At 47.2% G+C, this 14,188-nt stretch overlaps 1 protein-coding gene across 7 annotated transcripts in view; it reads right to left on the reverse strand.

Moving 5' to 3' along the window:
* Positions 1-14,188, reverse strand: part of SCN5A (sodium voltage-gated channel alpha subunit 5) — a 96,417-nt gene that overhangs the window by 13,847 nt on the left and 68,382 nt on the right. For all 7 annotated transcript variants that reach the window (XM_041734240.1, XM_041734238.1, XM_041734235.1 and 4 more), the window contains 4 exons: positions 13,193-13,313; positions 12,222-12,376; positions 4,445-4,618; positions 656-778 (listed from right to left, as the gene is read on the reverse strand). In XM_041734240.1, coding sequence (XP_041590174.1) covers positions 656-778; positions 4,445-4,618; positions 12,222-12,376; positions 13,193-13,313 — 573 coding nt within the window. The remainder of the gene's footprint in view (positions 1-655; positions 779-4,444; positions 4,619-12,221; positions 12,377-13,192; positions 13,314-14,188) is intronic.

A 14,188-nucleotide genomic window follows, 5' to 3' on the forward strand; every position in this document is an offset into this window, starting at 1 on the left:
GATGTGGCTGCTGAAGCCACAGCAGCACTATGCGTGTTTTGTAAAAAAGCACAAAACACAAAACACATGTGCACACAAATGTATCTATGTGTTGGTTTTCTTGCTATTCGTTACGAGTAAGATTTTTCTTGGTGGGGTTTTAAAGTTGCCTCATATGCACATATTCCTTGGTAAAATTCGATGACTTGAAAAATGCACAGGGCTCTGCAGTTAGAAATCAGTGCAAAAGCGTTTGCTAAGCAAATGCCAACAGCTACGTGATGGTGAGTATACAGCTGCTCCCTCTTAGCTTCCTTCACCTTCCCTGGCACAGCCCTACTGCCCATCGCAGACCGAGGAAATGGCCTGTGGCTGCCAGGAGGCAGGGCACGCAGGACGCAGAGCATACAGATGGCCTCCCACCCTGCGGCACAAGCAGAGGGGCTCCCGGGCCCCCGAGGCCGACAGGCCTAGAGGGAGGGCTCTCACAGCTCTTCACCCCTGCTGCCCTGGGCCGGCGAGCCCAGATGAACCTCTCCTGGAGATTTTGCACCGAGCTCCTGCCAGGCTGGGGGCCACAGTCCCAGGTCGAGGCTGGGCCGCTCGGTCAGCAAGTGAACCTGGGGGTCATCCCAAGGGAGTCACCTCCCACTGCCCTGGCAGTCACTCTCCTTACCCTCATGCCCTCAAATCGTGACAGGGCTCGAAGGGGTCGGAGCGCACGCAGTGTCCGCAGGGATTTGATGGGGCCCATCTCGGCAAAGCCCAGGGTGTTGGCTACGAGGCTGATCAGTGAGACCTGTGGGAGGCAAGGCGGGAGTGAGCGCCGTGGGGACAGCTCTAGAGACCGGTGGCAGGGCTCCTGGCCCGCCTAAAGCTGGGCTGGTGTGAGAGAGCCAGCAGGCTTCCCCACACTGTCCTGTCTTTGTTATTTCCGGCTACATCCTCTGCATGGCCACCATGCACTGGGCTGGCCTTCCTGGGGCCCAAGAGGCTGGGGGTGGGCAGGGAGACAAGTGTGTCCTAGCTTTCAGATCTTTGCTGAGAGCCTGCCGTGTGCAGTCACTAACCCAAGGACCTGGGATGCATCATCCCTACTCTGCGGATAGAAAGCCGAGTTCCTAAGCCAGCCACTGGTGTGGAGGAGCAGGCACATAAAGCCTGGGCTTTTGTCCCGACAGGACTTCCTTCCAGCCAAATTCTTGGACCTGCCCCTTCACTCCCCAGTCATTTTTGGGGAAGGGCTATCCTGGGTTGACCATGAGCAGGGAGACGATCCTGGGGCTCTTCCCCAAAGCCAGACTTCGCTCATCGGACGCCTTCAGAGAGGGGAACCGCAAGCAAATTCTATGGCCCAGCGGCCAGGTCTGGCCAGTCTGCCCACTTAGGTCCCAGCAGTTCACCCCTGTGCTCTGTGCTGTCACGGCTCACGCACCTGCCCCACTCAGAGCCCTTCCATCTCGGTTGGTGGCAGCTCCATCCTTCCAGCTGCTCAGGCCACAAGCCTTGGCGTCATCCCTGCCTCCTCTCCATCTCTCATACCCTACATCCAACCCTCATACCCTACATCCAACCCAGCAGGATTTCCTGTTGGCTCGGCCTTCAAAATACATCAGAAGTCCAAATATTTCTCACCACTTCCACTGTCACCATCCTGGCCAGGCCACTGTGTACTCTCCCCTGGACTGTGGCCACAGCCTCCTGACTCTTCGGCCTGCCTCCATGTGTGCCCCACCCCCCAACCCCTGTGCTCCTCCAGTAGCAGGAGTCACTTCATGTCACTCTTCTGCTCGGGGTGTCACAATGTCTTCCTACTTCATTCTAAATAAAAGCCTGTGGTTTTCAAAGGCTCTGCCCCCTCTGCCCTTTGAAGCCTGGCCTCATCTCCTGCACCTACCTTCCCCAATCACTGTTCCAGCCACTCTGTTTTCCTTGCAGTTCCTCAAGTATGCCAGGCATGTTCCCACCACAGGACCTTTGCACTGCTCTTCCAACCTCTGTGTGGAAGGTTCTGCGGATGTATGCCTGGCTGACCCCAACTTCCTTCATATTTGCTGCAATATCATCTCAGTGGATCCCTCCTGGCCAGCCTAGTTAAAGCTGTAATCTATACCTTCCCCTTGCCGGAGTTCTGGCCCTCCTAATTCCCTTTCGTTCTCTGCTTCCTATCCTCCCTGGCACACCTCGCCTTCTAACAGCGTACAATGCTGGCTTATTGAGTACGTTTATTGCTTGCAGTTGCCTTCCTCCATGAGGGCAGGAGTTTTAGTCTCTTTTGTTCTCTGGGATCCCCAGCATCTACAATAGTATAGTATGTATTGGAAAAATAAATGAAGGAATTCATCCTGGAAATACCCTTCTCCAGACCTTGAGGCCCAAAGACCACCCTTACCATGAAGTGAAGGGGGACAGCACGGCCAGCATCAGGAAAGCTGGGTTCCAGCATCCACTTCCTTCCCCCTGACCTTAGGCACAACCTAAGGCACAACCCCTGTCTGCTGGGAGCCCGGTTTCCTTCTTCATGGGCCAGCTTTCCAGTTCTGGGACGGAACAGGAAGCAGAACAGGAAGCACTGCCCGGCCTCAGCCCTGAGTTCCTCAAGGTGGCAGGTTGGTGGCCCAGGAGTGTTTGCAAATCTCTCTGCCTTCCCTGAGGGGAGTCACACAGCAAGCTCAACTTCCCAAGAAGCTGCAGGAATCACTGGGTGAGGGACCTCAGGGCCCTCCCACAGCCACGGGGCAGGAGGTCTCCCGGGTCCTCTCCTTCCTCTCAGGGAGGCTCTGAGGACTCCAGGCTGTAAAGCAGGTAGACCTCCCTCCCTCCCTCCCTCTCTGCCACCTTAGTACCCCTCACCCCAACATCAGCATTCTCTCCGTCACTGGGGGTGACAGAAAGAGGCCTGGACCAGAGGCCCAAGGACCCAGATCTGTGTCTCCATGCATGCCCCAGCCCAAGGAGCCTCTCCTGCCATGGCCACTGGTGGACTGGCCTCCCACTCAGGCTGAGCCCCTCCCTCTGGCCTCTGAGTGGGGTGTGGGGACCAAACAGAGGCCTGAACAGAGGCCCGAGCCTCTTGCACAACCACAGGAAGGACAACCCCTGCTGGTTGGTGGAGCCTGAGGCCAAGCCCAGAAGCCATGGGGTCCCTCTGAAAGCTCTTCCCGGTTTGCAGATGCTGACTCACATTCTGTTCTGCAGGACCCACCACAACCAGATGGTGAGCCCCCACCTGAGTCCTTCGTCTTTGCCTGTTCCCCCTGCCCTCAGTGAGTGCAGATCCAAGGCTGCTCTGCACTCTGGTCTCATTTTCCCCTCTGGTTCTTCTCCCACTCAACTGCACTCACCCTGCTTGGCACCCAGCAGGGTCCTGGGGCCCCGGGGGCTATGGGGCAGAGGGCTTCCCCTCTATCTGCCAACTGGGTACTCAGAGAACATGCCACGTCCTGCCCTAGGTCTTCCTTGGACAGGAAGGGAAGCTGTGCCAGCTGCCCCAGCGTCCACAGCAGCAACCAGTGTTCATAGCTTACTGCCTTCTCACAGGTGCCTACCCCTCTCTCATCCTCCCCAGGGGTACCTTCTACCTGAGCCTGGAGGGTCCCCCCATTGCCTTCCCAGAATCCCTCACCAACCCTGTCCCCTCTGGCCTTGGGCTCATGTCTCCCCGGTGTAGACAGCCTCCACCATGTGTGGACATGGAGGCTCTTAACTGGCTCCTACCTAGTGGACCTGACAGATACTTCACAACACGTGTGCCAAGTGCTGGGATACAGGCTCGCCTGCTCCCTGACTTCTGGCCATCCTGAGGGGACGGTGGGGGTGGCCGGCTCCTGCCCTGGCTCACACTCCTGCCTGGACTGTTCCTCACTCTCCTCTGTAGTGGATCGAGTCTCCGCAGAAGCTTAGGTCTCCCTTGCTCCTCTGTCTCTCAAAATTGGGGTTCTGATGGCCAGACGCAGGTTCCTTTTCTCTTTCTTTCTTTTCTTTCTTTCTTTCTTTCTTTCTTTCTTTCTTTCTTTCTTTCTTTCTTTTTTCCCTTCCTTCCTTCCTTCATTCCTTCCTTTCTTTCCTTTTTTTTTTTTTTTTAAAGATTTTATTCATGAGAGACAGAGAGAGGCAGAGACCTAGGCAGAGAGAGAAGCAGGGGAACCTGATGCGTGACTTGATCCCAGGACCCCAGGTTCACGACCTGAGCCAAAGGCAGATGCTCAACCACTGAGCCACCCAGGTGTCCTCAGACCCAGGTTCTTATCCCTCCCAGACTGGGAACCTTATGGGTGGCCTGGGGCTCTCCTGTGACCCGAGACTGTGGCCTCCTTCCATCTGCTCTGTGGCTTCGCTAAGTGCCTTCACGTCAGCCTGCTGGCTCCCACCTGCCTTGTCATTCTGTCCTTCTGGCCCTCTGCCTCAGCTCCTCCCCACACGAGCAACCAATCTCCCCTGGCCTCTTCCCTCTGGGCCCACTCACATCCACGATGAGGAAGTCCAGCCAGCACCAGGCATTGGTGAAGTACTTCTTAAAGCCGTAGGCCACCCACTTGAGCAGCATCTCCAGCACGAAGATGTAGGTGAACATCTTGTCGGCATACTCGAGCAGAACCTTGATGGTCTTCCGCTCCTCTAGGTAGATGTCCTCGAAGGCCTACAGATCAGGCCGGACAAGGGGGACAGGATGTCCCGACCACTGCCAACTCCACCCCTCGAGAAACTTCATTTCTAACAGCAGCCGCTGCCCAGGAGGGCAGGAGCAGGGGAGGCATGTGGCGGAGGGGTGCCTCGGAAATCACAGAGGACTAGAACAGCATGCTCCCCTAGGAGCCTTGTGTTCCACGGGTGGCTCAAGAAAGGATCGCGGTATGTGGACAACACACAATGTGTAGTGAGAACACTTCTTCCTTCACGAGGAAGAGTGAGGCTCAGTTCTGAGCTAAAACTTGCTGATCTGTGTTAACAAGGAGAGTGTGTGCAGGCTCAGCTCGGGGCCTTCTGCTGAAAACCCCATAGAACCCCTCCTTTGGCTGTTTTCATTCCACTGTGCTTTTACTCTCTTTACTTTATGCAGTTCCCTACTTCTCATAGGAAACAAAACTGGTGTCCACCAAGAACAATCATTAAAGGTCTCCTTTTTACAATAAGTTTATGTAAACACACACAAACCAGTGAGAGTTGATCTAAAGCAAAATTTTCAATAAATGCTGGTGATAGCAGTTTGTCAATAAGAAGTTTGGCAAAGGCACGACTAGATCTCCTGGGGATCCCAAAGCTCCTGCAACCCTCAGAATCCAGTTGTCCGAGTTCTTAAAATGCTAGAAGGTGCCTTTCTCCACCTCCTCGTATCTGCCTCAACCTGAATTCCTGAGCCAATGGAGGAACTCTGCAGGCTCCCCGGTGCCCTCTTGTAGCTCCTGTCCTGATCTGTACCCGTGTCTCTCAAGCCACCTCTCCCCGCCCACCGTGTGCTCAGAGGCTCCCCATCTAGGCAACTGAACACGTCACTGGGGGCCCCAGGGAGTTGCCTCTGCCTGTCACTATGGGCCTCCCTGGCAGCCCGTAGGGCCCATGTGAGCCATGGGGACCCCGGTGGCCAGTACTGTCAGCCTCGGTGTGCACTGCCTAGGCATACATATGGCTAATCCAGTCAGTGTAGACAGCATGGCAGGATGATTCAGGTCCTAAAATGGACTCTTGGAGTTGTTCAAGACAAAAAGTAGGTGGTTTTTTTTTCTGATTATAAAAATGTGTGCTTCCTACAAAAAATTAAATAATAAAGAAATGATAAAAAGAACAGAACACACCTCCGATTTCATGACATTATAGTAACCACTGCCAACATTTAAGTGGAGATTCTTTTTGACACTGTTTCTGTGTGTGTATGAGTACACAATTCTCTAAGGTATACTAAATAATTTGCTTTTAAATTTCTTTTCCACTAAACAATCTTTTGTGAGTGTTTATCTACTCTACAATGTGAATGCACACAGTAATGTTCTTTTAAAAGGCTGCACGATATTTTATTATTTGCATATACTCTTGTGTATTTAGCCAAAGCACCTATTAACGAACATTTCAGTTGTTTTCAATTTATCACTGGTAGAAACAACACTGCAGTGAACAATGTGTCTGATTATCTGTTCAGGATAAATTTCTAGAATTGGGGTGCCAGGTCAAAGGTGCACTTTGGGTACAGATTGGGTATAGGATCTCCAGCAGGGGACATCCACAGACACTGCCTCCATAGTGCATGAAGTTGGCTCTTTCCTCACCACTCCCGATGGTGGTGGGGTCTCTCCTCCATCACTTTTCCTAGACTAAGAATGAAAGTTGTATTGTGTTACATTTTAACTTATTTTATTACTAGTAATGCTGACATCACTTCCTTGGATATTTGCAATGTTCCTTTTGCAAATTGTCTGTTCATATTCTTTGTCTAATTTTTTTTTTTAGTTGAGTGCCTGATTTATTCTGCGACATGAACTCTTTGTTTTACATACTCCACCCTAGTTGTGTGCCTTGTAAATCTTGTTTACTGTTCTCATGGACAGATGAGTGGATAAAGAAGATGTGGTATGTATATATAATGGAATACTACTCAGCCATCAAAAAGAATGAAACCTTGCCATTTGCAATGATGGGATAGAGCTCAAGGGTATTATGCTAAGTGAGATCAGTCAGTCAAATGAAGACAAATACTATATGATTTCACTCACTTGTGGAATTTAAGAAACAAAACAGATGAACACGTAGAGAAAAAAAAGAGAGGCAAACCAGAAAAGATTCTTAACTATAAAGAACTGAAGGTTGCTGAAGGGAGGTGGGTGTGGGGATGGGCCAAATAGGTGATGGATATTAATGAGGGTACTTGTGTTGACCACTGGGTGTTCTATGTAAGTGATGAATCACTAAATTCTACTCCTGAAACTAATATTACACTGTATGTTAAATAACTGGAATTTAAATAAAAACTTGGAAAAGAAAAAAAATTAAATAAATTCAACCTATAAAAATAATCTTTAATTTTGTTTACCATACTTTAGTTCCACACTTTATTTTCATTTATTATTATATCATTTAATGTAATTATATCATTTATTATCCTTTTCATTTAGTAGAACCTTCAGTGTCACATTAAGAAAGCCCCTACCTAGTCTAAGGCTGGTAGAAAAAATGACACTTCTTCTCTTCTTTTACTTTCTTTTGAACTTTCTGGCTTCATTATTTTACATTACAATTTTAAAAATCCAATATATGTTGGTAAAGAGCAAATATCTATTTTAATATGTTTTTCAGAGTGCTTGTCACTGTTACTTTATTAAAGAATCCACTTCAAATCCATAGATTAGAAGTCAATTTTATTATATAAACTACATTTCTATACTTGTTTAAATCTACTGAACCTCTCTGTGTGCTTTTACTTCTTGCCGTCTATTCCTGAATTAGTATCATATGAATTTTCCTGGCCATTTTTAGTAATTTTCAAAATAAAATTTAGTAATTTTTGTCAAATTCCCTTTAAAAATGTTGCAAATTTATTGTTATTATGTTGAATTTATTAACTGCATTAGGATCTAATCTGGAGTCTTCCTACCCAAGACCAGAGTATACTTATAGTATATTTTTTGATTGGTCTTCTTTTATACTGCCTAGCAAAGTTTTAGAGTTTTCTTCATGTACCTTTTATACATCTCATGTCATATTTATTTCCAGTTATTTTATGCTTACAATGTCTGGCAAATAAGGACAATCCAGAAACGTTACTTATGACTAAATGGTTTCTGTTGGTATAAAACAACCACAGCAACAATTCTTTCGGTATTTATTTTATAACTGGCTACATAATATTTTTAATAGGTTTAAAAATTTTTGTAGCAATTATTATCTACCATTAATGCTATAGTTCTATATTATTTCTATTATTTTATATACTTCACTCTATTAACTTCAATTCTTCTATTTTCCAGTTTTTATTTTGTATCTTCACTTTTCTTGATTAATTGCACTGGCCAGTACTTCAAGATTATTATTAAATAATGGAACAACAGCTAAAAAGTAGTGAAATTATCCTTTTCTTACTCCTGACTTTTATATAAATGTTTCAAGTGTTTTACTACTAATGATGATAATAGAAATTAATTTGAGAATATATTTTTCACCAAATTAAGGAAATATATTTTATTTCTATTCTTACTAGAGTTTTAGAAATCAGGCATTCATTGAGATAACTATATCTCAATGATTTGAGATATATATATTTGGTTTTTCATCTCTGTTCTAGTCATATAAATAGATTTCCTAGTATGGCACCATTCTACCATTTTAGAACACACCTGGTTATGACTTATTCAATTTTTAAAATATATTGCTTGTTCATATTTGCACATATTTCAGGATTTTCGTGACACTATTACTAAGAATGGAGTATTAAATGTTTTCTTTATTTATTCATGAGAGTCACACAGAGAGAGGCAGAACATAGGCAGAGGGAGAAGCAAGCTCCCCGCAGGGAGCCTGATGAGGGACTCGATCCCAGGATCCTGGGATCATGCCTGGAGCCAAAGGCAGACACTCAACCACTGAGCCACTCAGGCATCCCAAGAATGGAGTATTAAAACTGATCTATGGTTTTCCTGTTGATATACTTGAGGTTTTAAAAATCAGCATTATTTAGCTTGCATAAAAAGGATGTGTAGACTTTCCATCTTTCTTCATACATTAGAACATTTAAACAGGATTGCAATTATTTTCTTGTTTGAGAATGCAAAAGAACCCACCCTTGGAGATGTGAGAGATTAGCTAATCTAATTAGCTACTGATTTATCTATTTTACTGTTAATTGTTCAAGGAATCAGCTTTGGAATTTCATATCAGTTTTATTATTTATTTTCTAATTGATTGATCTGTTTTTAAAATTTTATTTTTTCCTTGTCTTTAAGATTATTTTGTTGTTATATTTATAATTTCTTGAGTTAACTAATTTACATTCTTTTTAGTTAATAATAAAAGTGTTTAAGTCTATGATTCTTTTTTTTTTTTAAGTAGGCTCCATGTCCAGTGTGGGTCCCAATGTGGGGCTTGAATTCACGACCCTGAAATCAAAAGTTGGGCAGAGATCAAGAGTGAAAAGCTTAACTGGCCGAGCCACCGAGGCACCCCTATGTATTTTCCTTTTATTTCAGCTGTGGCTGCATCCTATAAGCAGTACTCTCGATATTATTATTTTCTAGTTTTTTTTTAATCCCTCCAGCCAGTTTTTTTTTTCTCTACCTCTAATTTTCTTATTTTTCTCAGGTGGATCTCAGGTGGATAGAATTGGTTGAATCATAATCTTTGACTTACAACACACGATCATCTTTGGTCCATGAGTAGCCTTTGGATTTTATTTATTTGCTTACTTTTTAATATAATGAACACCCATGAACCTACCACCAAACTATTTTGTTTGATCCAAAGTTTAAGAATTACTTTTACACTTCTAAGGATTGTTTTTTAATCTTTCTATTTTTGTTATATCTAACTGTTTCCTTATCTATAAAATACACTTAATAATAGTACTTAATTAAGTACTCAGTACAACTCAACACAATAGTTATTGTGAGACTCAAATGAATTAATCTTTGTAAAATGGTTACAACAGGGTCTGGCACATGGTGGGTGCTATTTTAAATGTTACTGCTTTCATTATTATTAGGCTAGATCAAATTTGTTAACTATATACATACTTTTAGATCTCTCATTGTCTTCTTTTTTTAAAAGATTTTATTTATTTATTTATTTGACAGAGAGAGAGAGAGAGCACAAGCAGGGGGAGTGGCAGCCAGAGGGAGAGGGGGAAGCAGACTCCCCCTCAGAGCAGGGAGCTAGATGTGGGACTTGATCCTAGGGCCCTGGGATCATGACTGGAGCAGAAGGCAGACCCTTAACCGACTGAGCCACACAGCTGCCCTTTTGTTGTCTTTATCTATGTGCTTTGTCAAGAACTAATAGAAGTGTGGTAAAATCTCCCTGTACTATTGCACTGTTGCCACTTTTTTTCTTGTTTTCTTTTGTTTTTTGTTTGATATAAGTGCTATGCAATCCCAAGCAAAAATATAATCGTTTTATTTTTATTATGGCTTAGACCCACCTTATTTTATCTTGAGCTTCTTATGCTGAATTCAACCTTGTTAAATGTTAACAAACAAAAACACTTTGATTTTGGGGATCCCTGGGTGGCTCAGTGGTTTAGCGCCTGCCTTCAGCCCAGGTCATTATCCTGGAGTCCCGGGATTGAATCCCACATCAGGCTCCCTGCATGGAGCCTACTTCTCCCTTTGCCTGTGTCTCTGCCTCTCTCTCTGTCTTTCATGAATAAATAAATAAAATCTTAAAAAAAAGAACACTGATTTTTGTTGTCATTGTTTGCACTTGCCTGATATATCTTATCATTTTACTTTTAATATTTCTGAGGGACACTGTCTTGGTTTGTCATTTAAGAGCACAAAGGTGAAGTTTAAAAAAAAATCCATCCAGAGTCCTTTCCTTTGAAAATATGAATTTTATCCAGTTACCATTATTATTAAAACACGTGTTAGCTTTTGCCTCTGCCATATTATTTTCTGTTTCCTGGTTTAATGTTTCCTTGTTCCTTCTTTTTTCTCTTCTCTTTTGCTGTAAGAGCTCTGTTTTCTTTAAAAGAAAATCCCCTTCAACAATTTGGAAGGGATATATAGTTTGCTTTCTGTTAAACAAGTTTATAACTTTAAATATCACACTCAGACTTCTTTTTCTCAATATATCATCGACGTGGTTTTTTTTTTAAACCGTGCTTGGCTGTCTACCCTGATTAGATTCACCATTTGCTTGCCAAAACTCCTCCTCACTTATGCCAGGCTGAGTTTTTTCCTCCACAGCCCAGACTACATGGCTCTGGCTGCCCTTGTTTGTGGCTGTTTAAAAACAAAACTCGTTAACATATTGTCAAATCATCCTTCTCTGAAGCCTACAGAGATTTGGCTCTAGCTGCCAATGGTAAAACAGCATGCAGCCTGCAAGTCATGGCTCCAGGCCCACTCTGGAACAGAGGAGGGCAGTACAGGATGAGGTGGGAGGCCCAGAGATCTAGGAGTGACAGTCATGGTGCCTCCCCATGGCCTGCCCCCCAGGAGGCAGCACATAGCCTTGGGTCAAAGTGCCCTTCTCTCTTGCTCCATAGTTCAAAGCATTCCCTGGTAGTTGTTCAAACATGGGGTTCTCACCTCCCCAACAATGTTAAGTGCTTGCTTCCCCAGGTAAGGAAAATTGTGATCTCTCCTGCCTTCTTGGCTACCCATCTCCCTGTTCACCAGCATCTTCTCCAGGGCTGTCCCATCTCTTCCTAAGAGGACTCTTGAGAGATCAGAAGAGGGTGCTTGGGAGCCACATGGGGCATTCCTGGAGGGCCTCCCTGTTCCTCCTGGTCTCAGCAAACCTCTTTGTCCTCCATAGTTTAGCTTCACCTGTTATCTCCAGGGAGTCTTCCTGATTGCTTTGGTTCCCCTGGCCTCCTGGTCATTTGCTCCACTCCTATTCAGTTTTCTCTCCTGACCTGATCTCTATCTCAAAACTATGGAATCTGATTTCAACTAGACTCTGAGTTGCTGAGGCTGAGGCTGGGGTCTCTTCCTCCTGCTGCTCCTCATGGCTCACAGGACTAGATACAAGGCGAACTGAGGAAAGATCTATTGACCAAATGGAAGGTCAAGACAAAGGACCTGATGCCTGGGTTTAAATGCCACATCTGCTGCTTGTGAGTGGTGGGACCTTAGGCAGGTTACCTCATGTTTCCACAAAGGGCCATTGTTGGGATCAAATGTGACAATGTGTGAACTACATAGCATGGCCTCTAGCCCTGGAACACGAGAAAAAGTGGAGCTACCAGTGCAATCTCAGCCAGCATTGGTAACTGCATTGAAATGGCCTAATGGAGCTATGTGCAGGTGGGTGTGTCACCAGAGCATGGGGGCAGAAAGCTGGTGACTTGCGACCTATGCCAGCTGTACACTGTGAATGTGAAATCATTCCCCTTTGGTGGAACACAGGGGCCCGCCCGATGACCTCTGTATGTGTGTGGTGTTGTGATTTTGTGAGCTGACTCCTGTTCCGGGGGCCAGGGGAAGCACATCTTCAGCAGAGGCTCTGCCCCAGTTTCTGGCCTGGCTCTCCAGCTGGAGACTTCCATTCCCTGCCCTCCCCCCTTCTCCATCCCTCTCCCTGCATCCCCAGGAGGATACCAGTGCTCCACTGCTGAGCAGGATCATGAAGATGATGAACGTCTCAAACCAGCTGTGCTCCACGATGCGGTAGCAGGTCTTGCGCAGTCGCCACCAGACCTTCCCTGGGGCCTGTGTGGTATCCACGGCGCAGCAAGGACAGCGCCGGACACAGCCTGTCGGGGAAGGGAGGTGGGGTCAGGCCCAGGTCAGGGCCTGCATATGACTACATCTGATCGCAAAATGTTGGATGGTGGAAGGGGTGACTGAGAAAGCAGTTATGAACAGTGTGACATGGTGGGCAGGCGTGGTGGGACAGTGGGGAACACCATGGTGCTGTCCTCAGGGACCCACGCCCAGCAGGAACTCCATGGAAAAGCCAGATGGACTAGGCACCCAGGGCAAAGGGCCTGGGAGATCTGAGCAGGGGGAAGGCTGGGGCTGGGATGGGCTCCAGTTTCTCCTCTGCTCATCTGGGAAACTCTCCCCCTGGGGGAATATTCCAGAACCCCTGGGGTACTCTATTTCTGGGTCTTCTCCATGTTTGCGGTTTTTAAGCCTTGAGAATGGCAACCCCCTCACTGGTAGCCATGTGGAGGGCAAACTCTCATTTTACCCCCAGCTGCCTTCTGAATATACCACCGATTCATAAAAGCTACAGATACTGATGACCAACATGGTCACATGTCACACCCATGAGCATTTACAGAAAAGGCTAGGCTCTGTGCCAGGGGCACAGATGAAGAGGATGAAGTCCCTGCTGCTGAGGGGGGCATCACTCTACCAATGTGGGGTCATGGGTCTTCAGTACAGCTGACCCACAGCCACCCAGATTGGCACTCCACAGGCAGGCTTGTCATTAGGTCCTGGGTGGAAGGAGGGAGGGTCACAAGGAATGGGGAGGGATGCAAGCATTGGGGTCAGAGTGGGGTCCAATATGGCCTTGGGCCCCAAGGAGCTGCTGGGTCTTCTGCCCCTCTGGGGCTGTGTACCTTCAGTGAAGCAGTCCTCTGGATCCTTGACATCCTCACCCAGGTCAGGGATCTGCTCCAGGAGGTCTGCTGTGTTGGTCATGTCTGCCGTGCTCCCCTCCGAGTAACTATCCTCTGGAGCCTGTGGACAGGGCCGTGGAGTGAGGTGGGTGAGGGCCATGTGGAGGCTTCCAGCCTTCAGCCCAGAGTCTGGGGCAGTCAGGGGCTCCCTGAGGGGAGGTGCCCAGACTACTTTCCATTGCATAACCTGGAAATCTGAGCCCAGGGTGGGTGGGAGGGAACCTGCCCTGGGGTTGAACTGAGGCTGGACCTCAGGGGCTCCTGAGTCTGTGGTTCTGGTCTGCTGGAGTCTAGGATGGGGTACAGCGGGGATGGGGAATGCATCCAACTGGGAACAGACAGACTTGGGCAGCAACATGGACTCACACTTGGAAAAGGACTCACGGTGGTAGCTTGGTGCACACGGAGGAGACAGGCATGCCACACCCAGAACAGAATCAACCAGGACCACAGACACATACAGGTGTGAGGTCAGACGTGCAGAGCACAGGCCAGTAACCCAGCCTACACTTCTCACCCAACTCATGAATGCTGGTGTGATGGGCAGAGTCTGCAGTAAAAGCAAGAAGGTATCGGAGACTTCTCTGCTTGGCCACACAGGGTTCTCGAACCCTGACCTTGCATAATCTGATTCTAGAGAGGCATGTGCATACGGTATGCCCTTGTGAGTGTCTATGTCTGTCAGGTGTGGGTGACAACGTCGGGGGGGCGGTGCAGCAGTGCTCACTGTGGGTGCTTTGTCCCGTTCCTCCTGTTATGCCATTGCACTGTGAACGCAGGCTGCTGAGCTGGCCCCTTCTCCAGAACAGTCTATAGCCAGGGAGTGGCTGTCCTTGGTAATGGCTTGGGGGTTACAACCCAAGCCAGGGGTGACTGACACCCAGTGTTGCACTGACATGGGAAGACACAAGGCCAGCCTCGGGGTGGGGCAATGCC

Source organism: Vulpes lagopus, chromosome 19 (genome assembly GCF_018345385.1).
Source record: "Vulpes lagopus strain Blue_001 chromosome 19, ASM1834538v1, whole genome shotgun sequence".
Lineage (NCBI taxonomy): Eukaryota > Metazoa > Chordata > Mammalia > Carnivora > Canidae > Vulpes > Vulpes lagopus.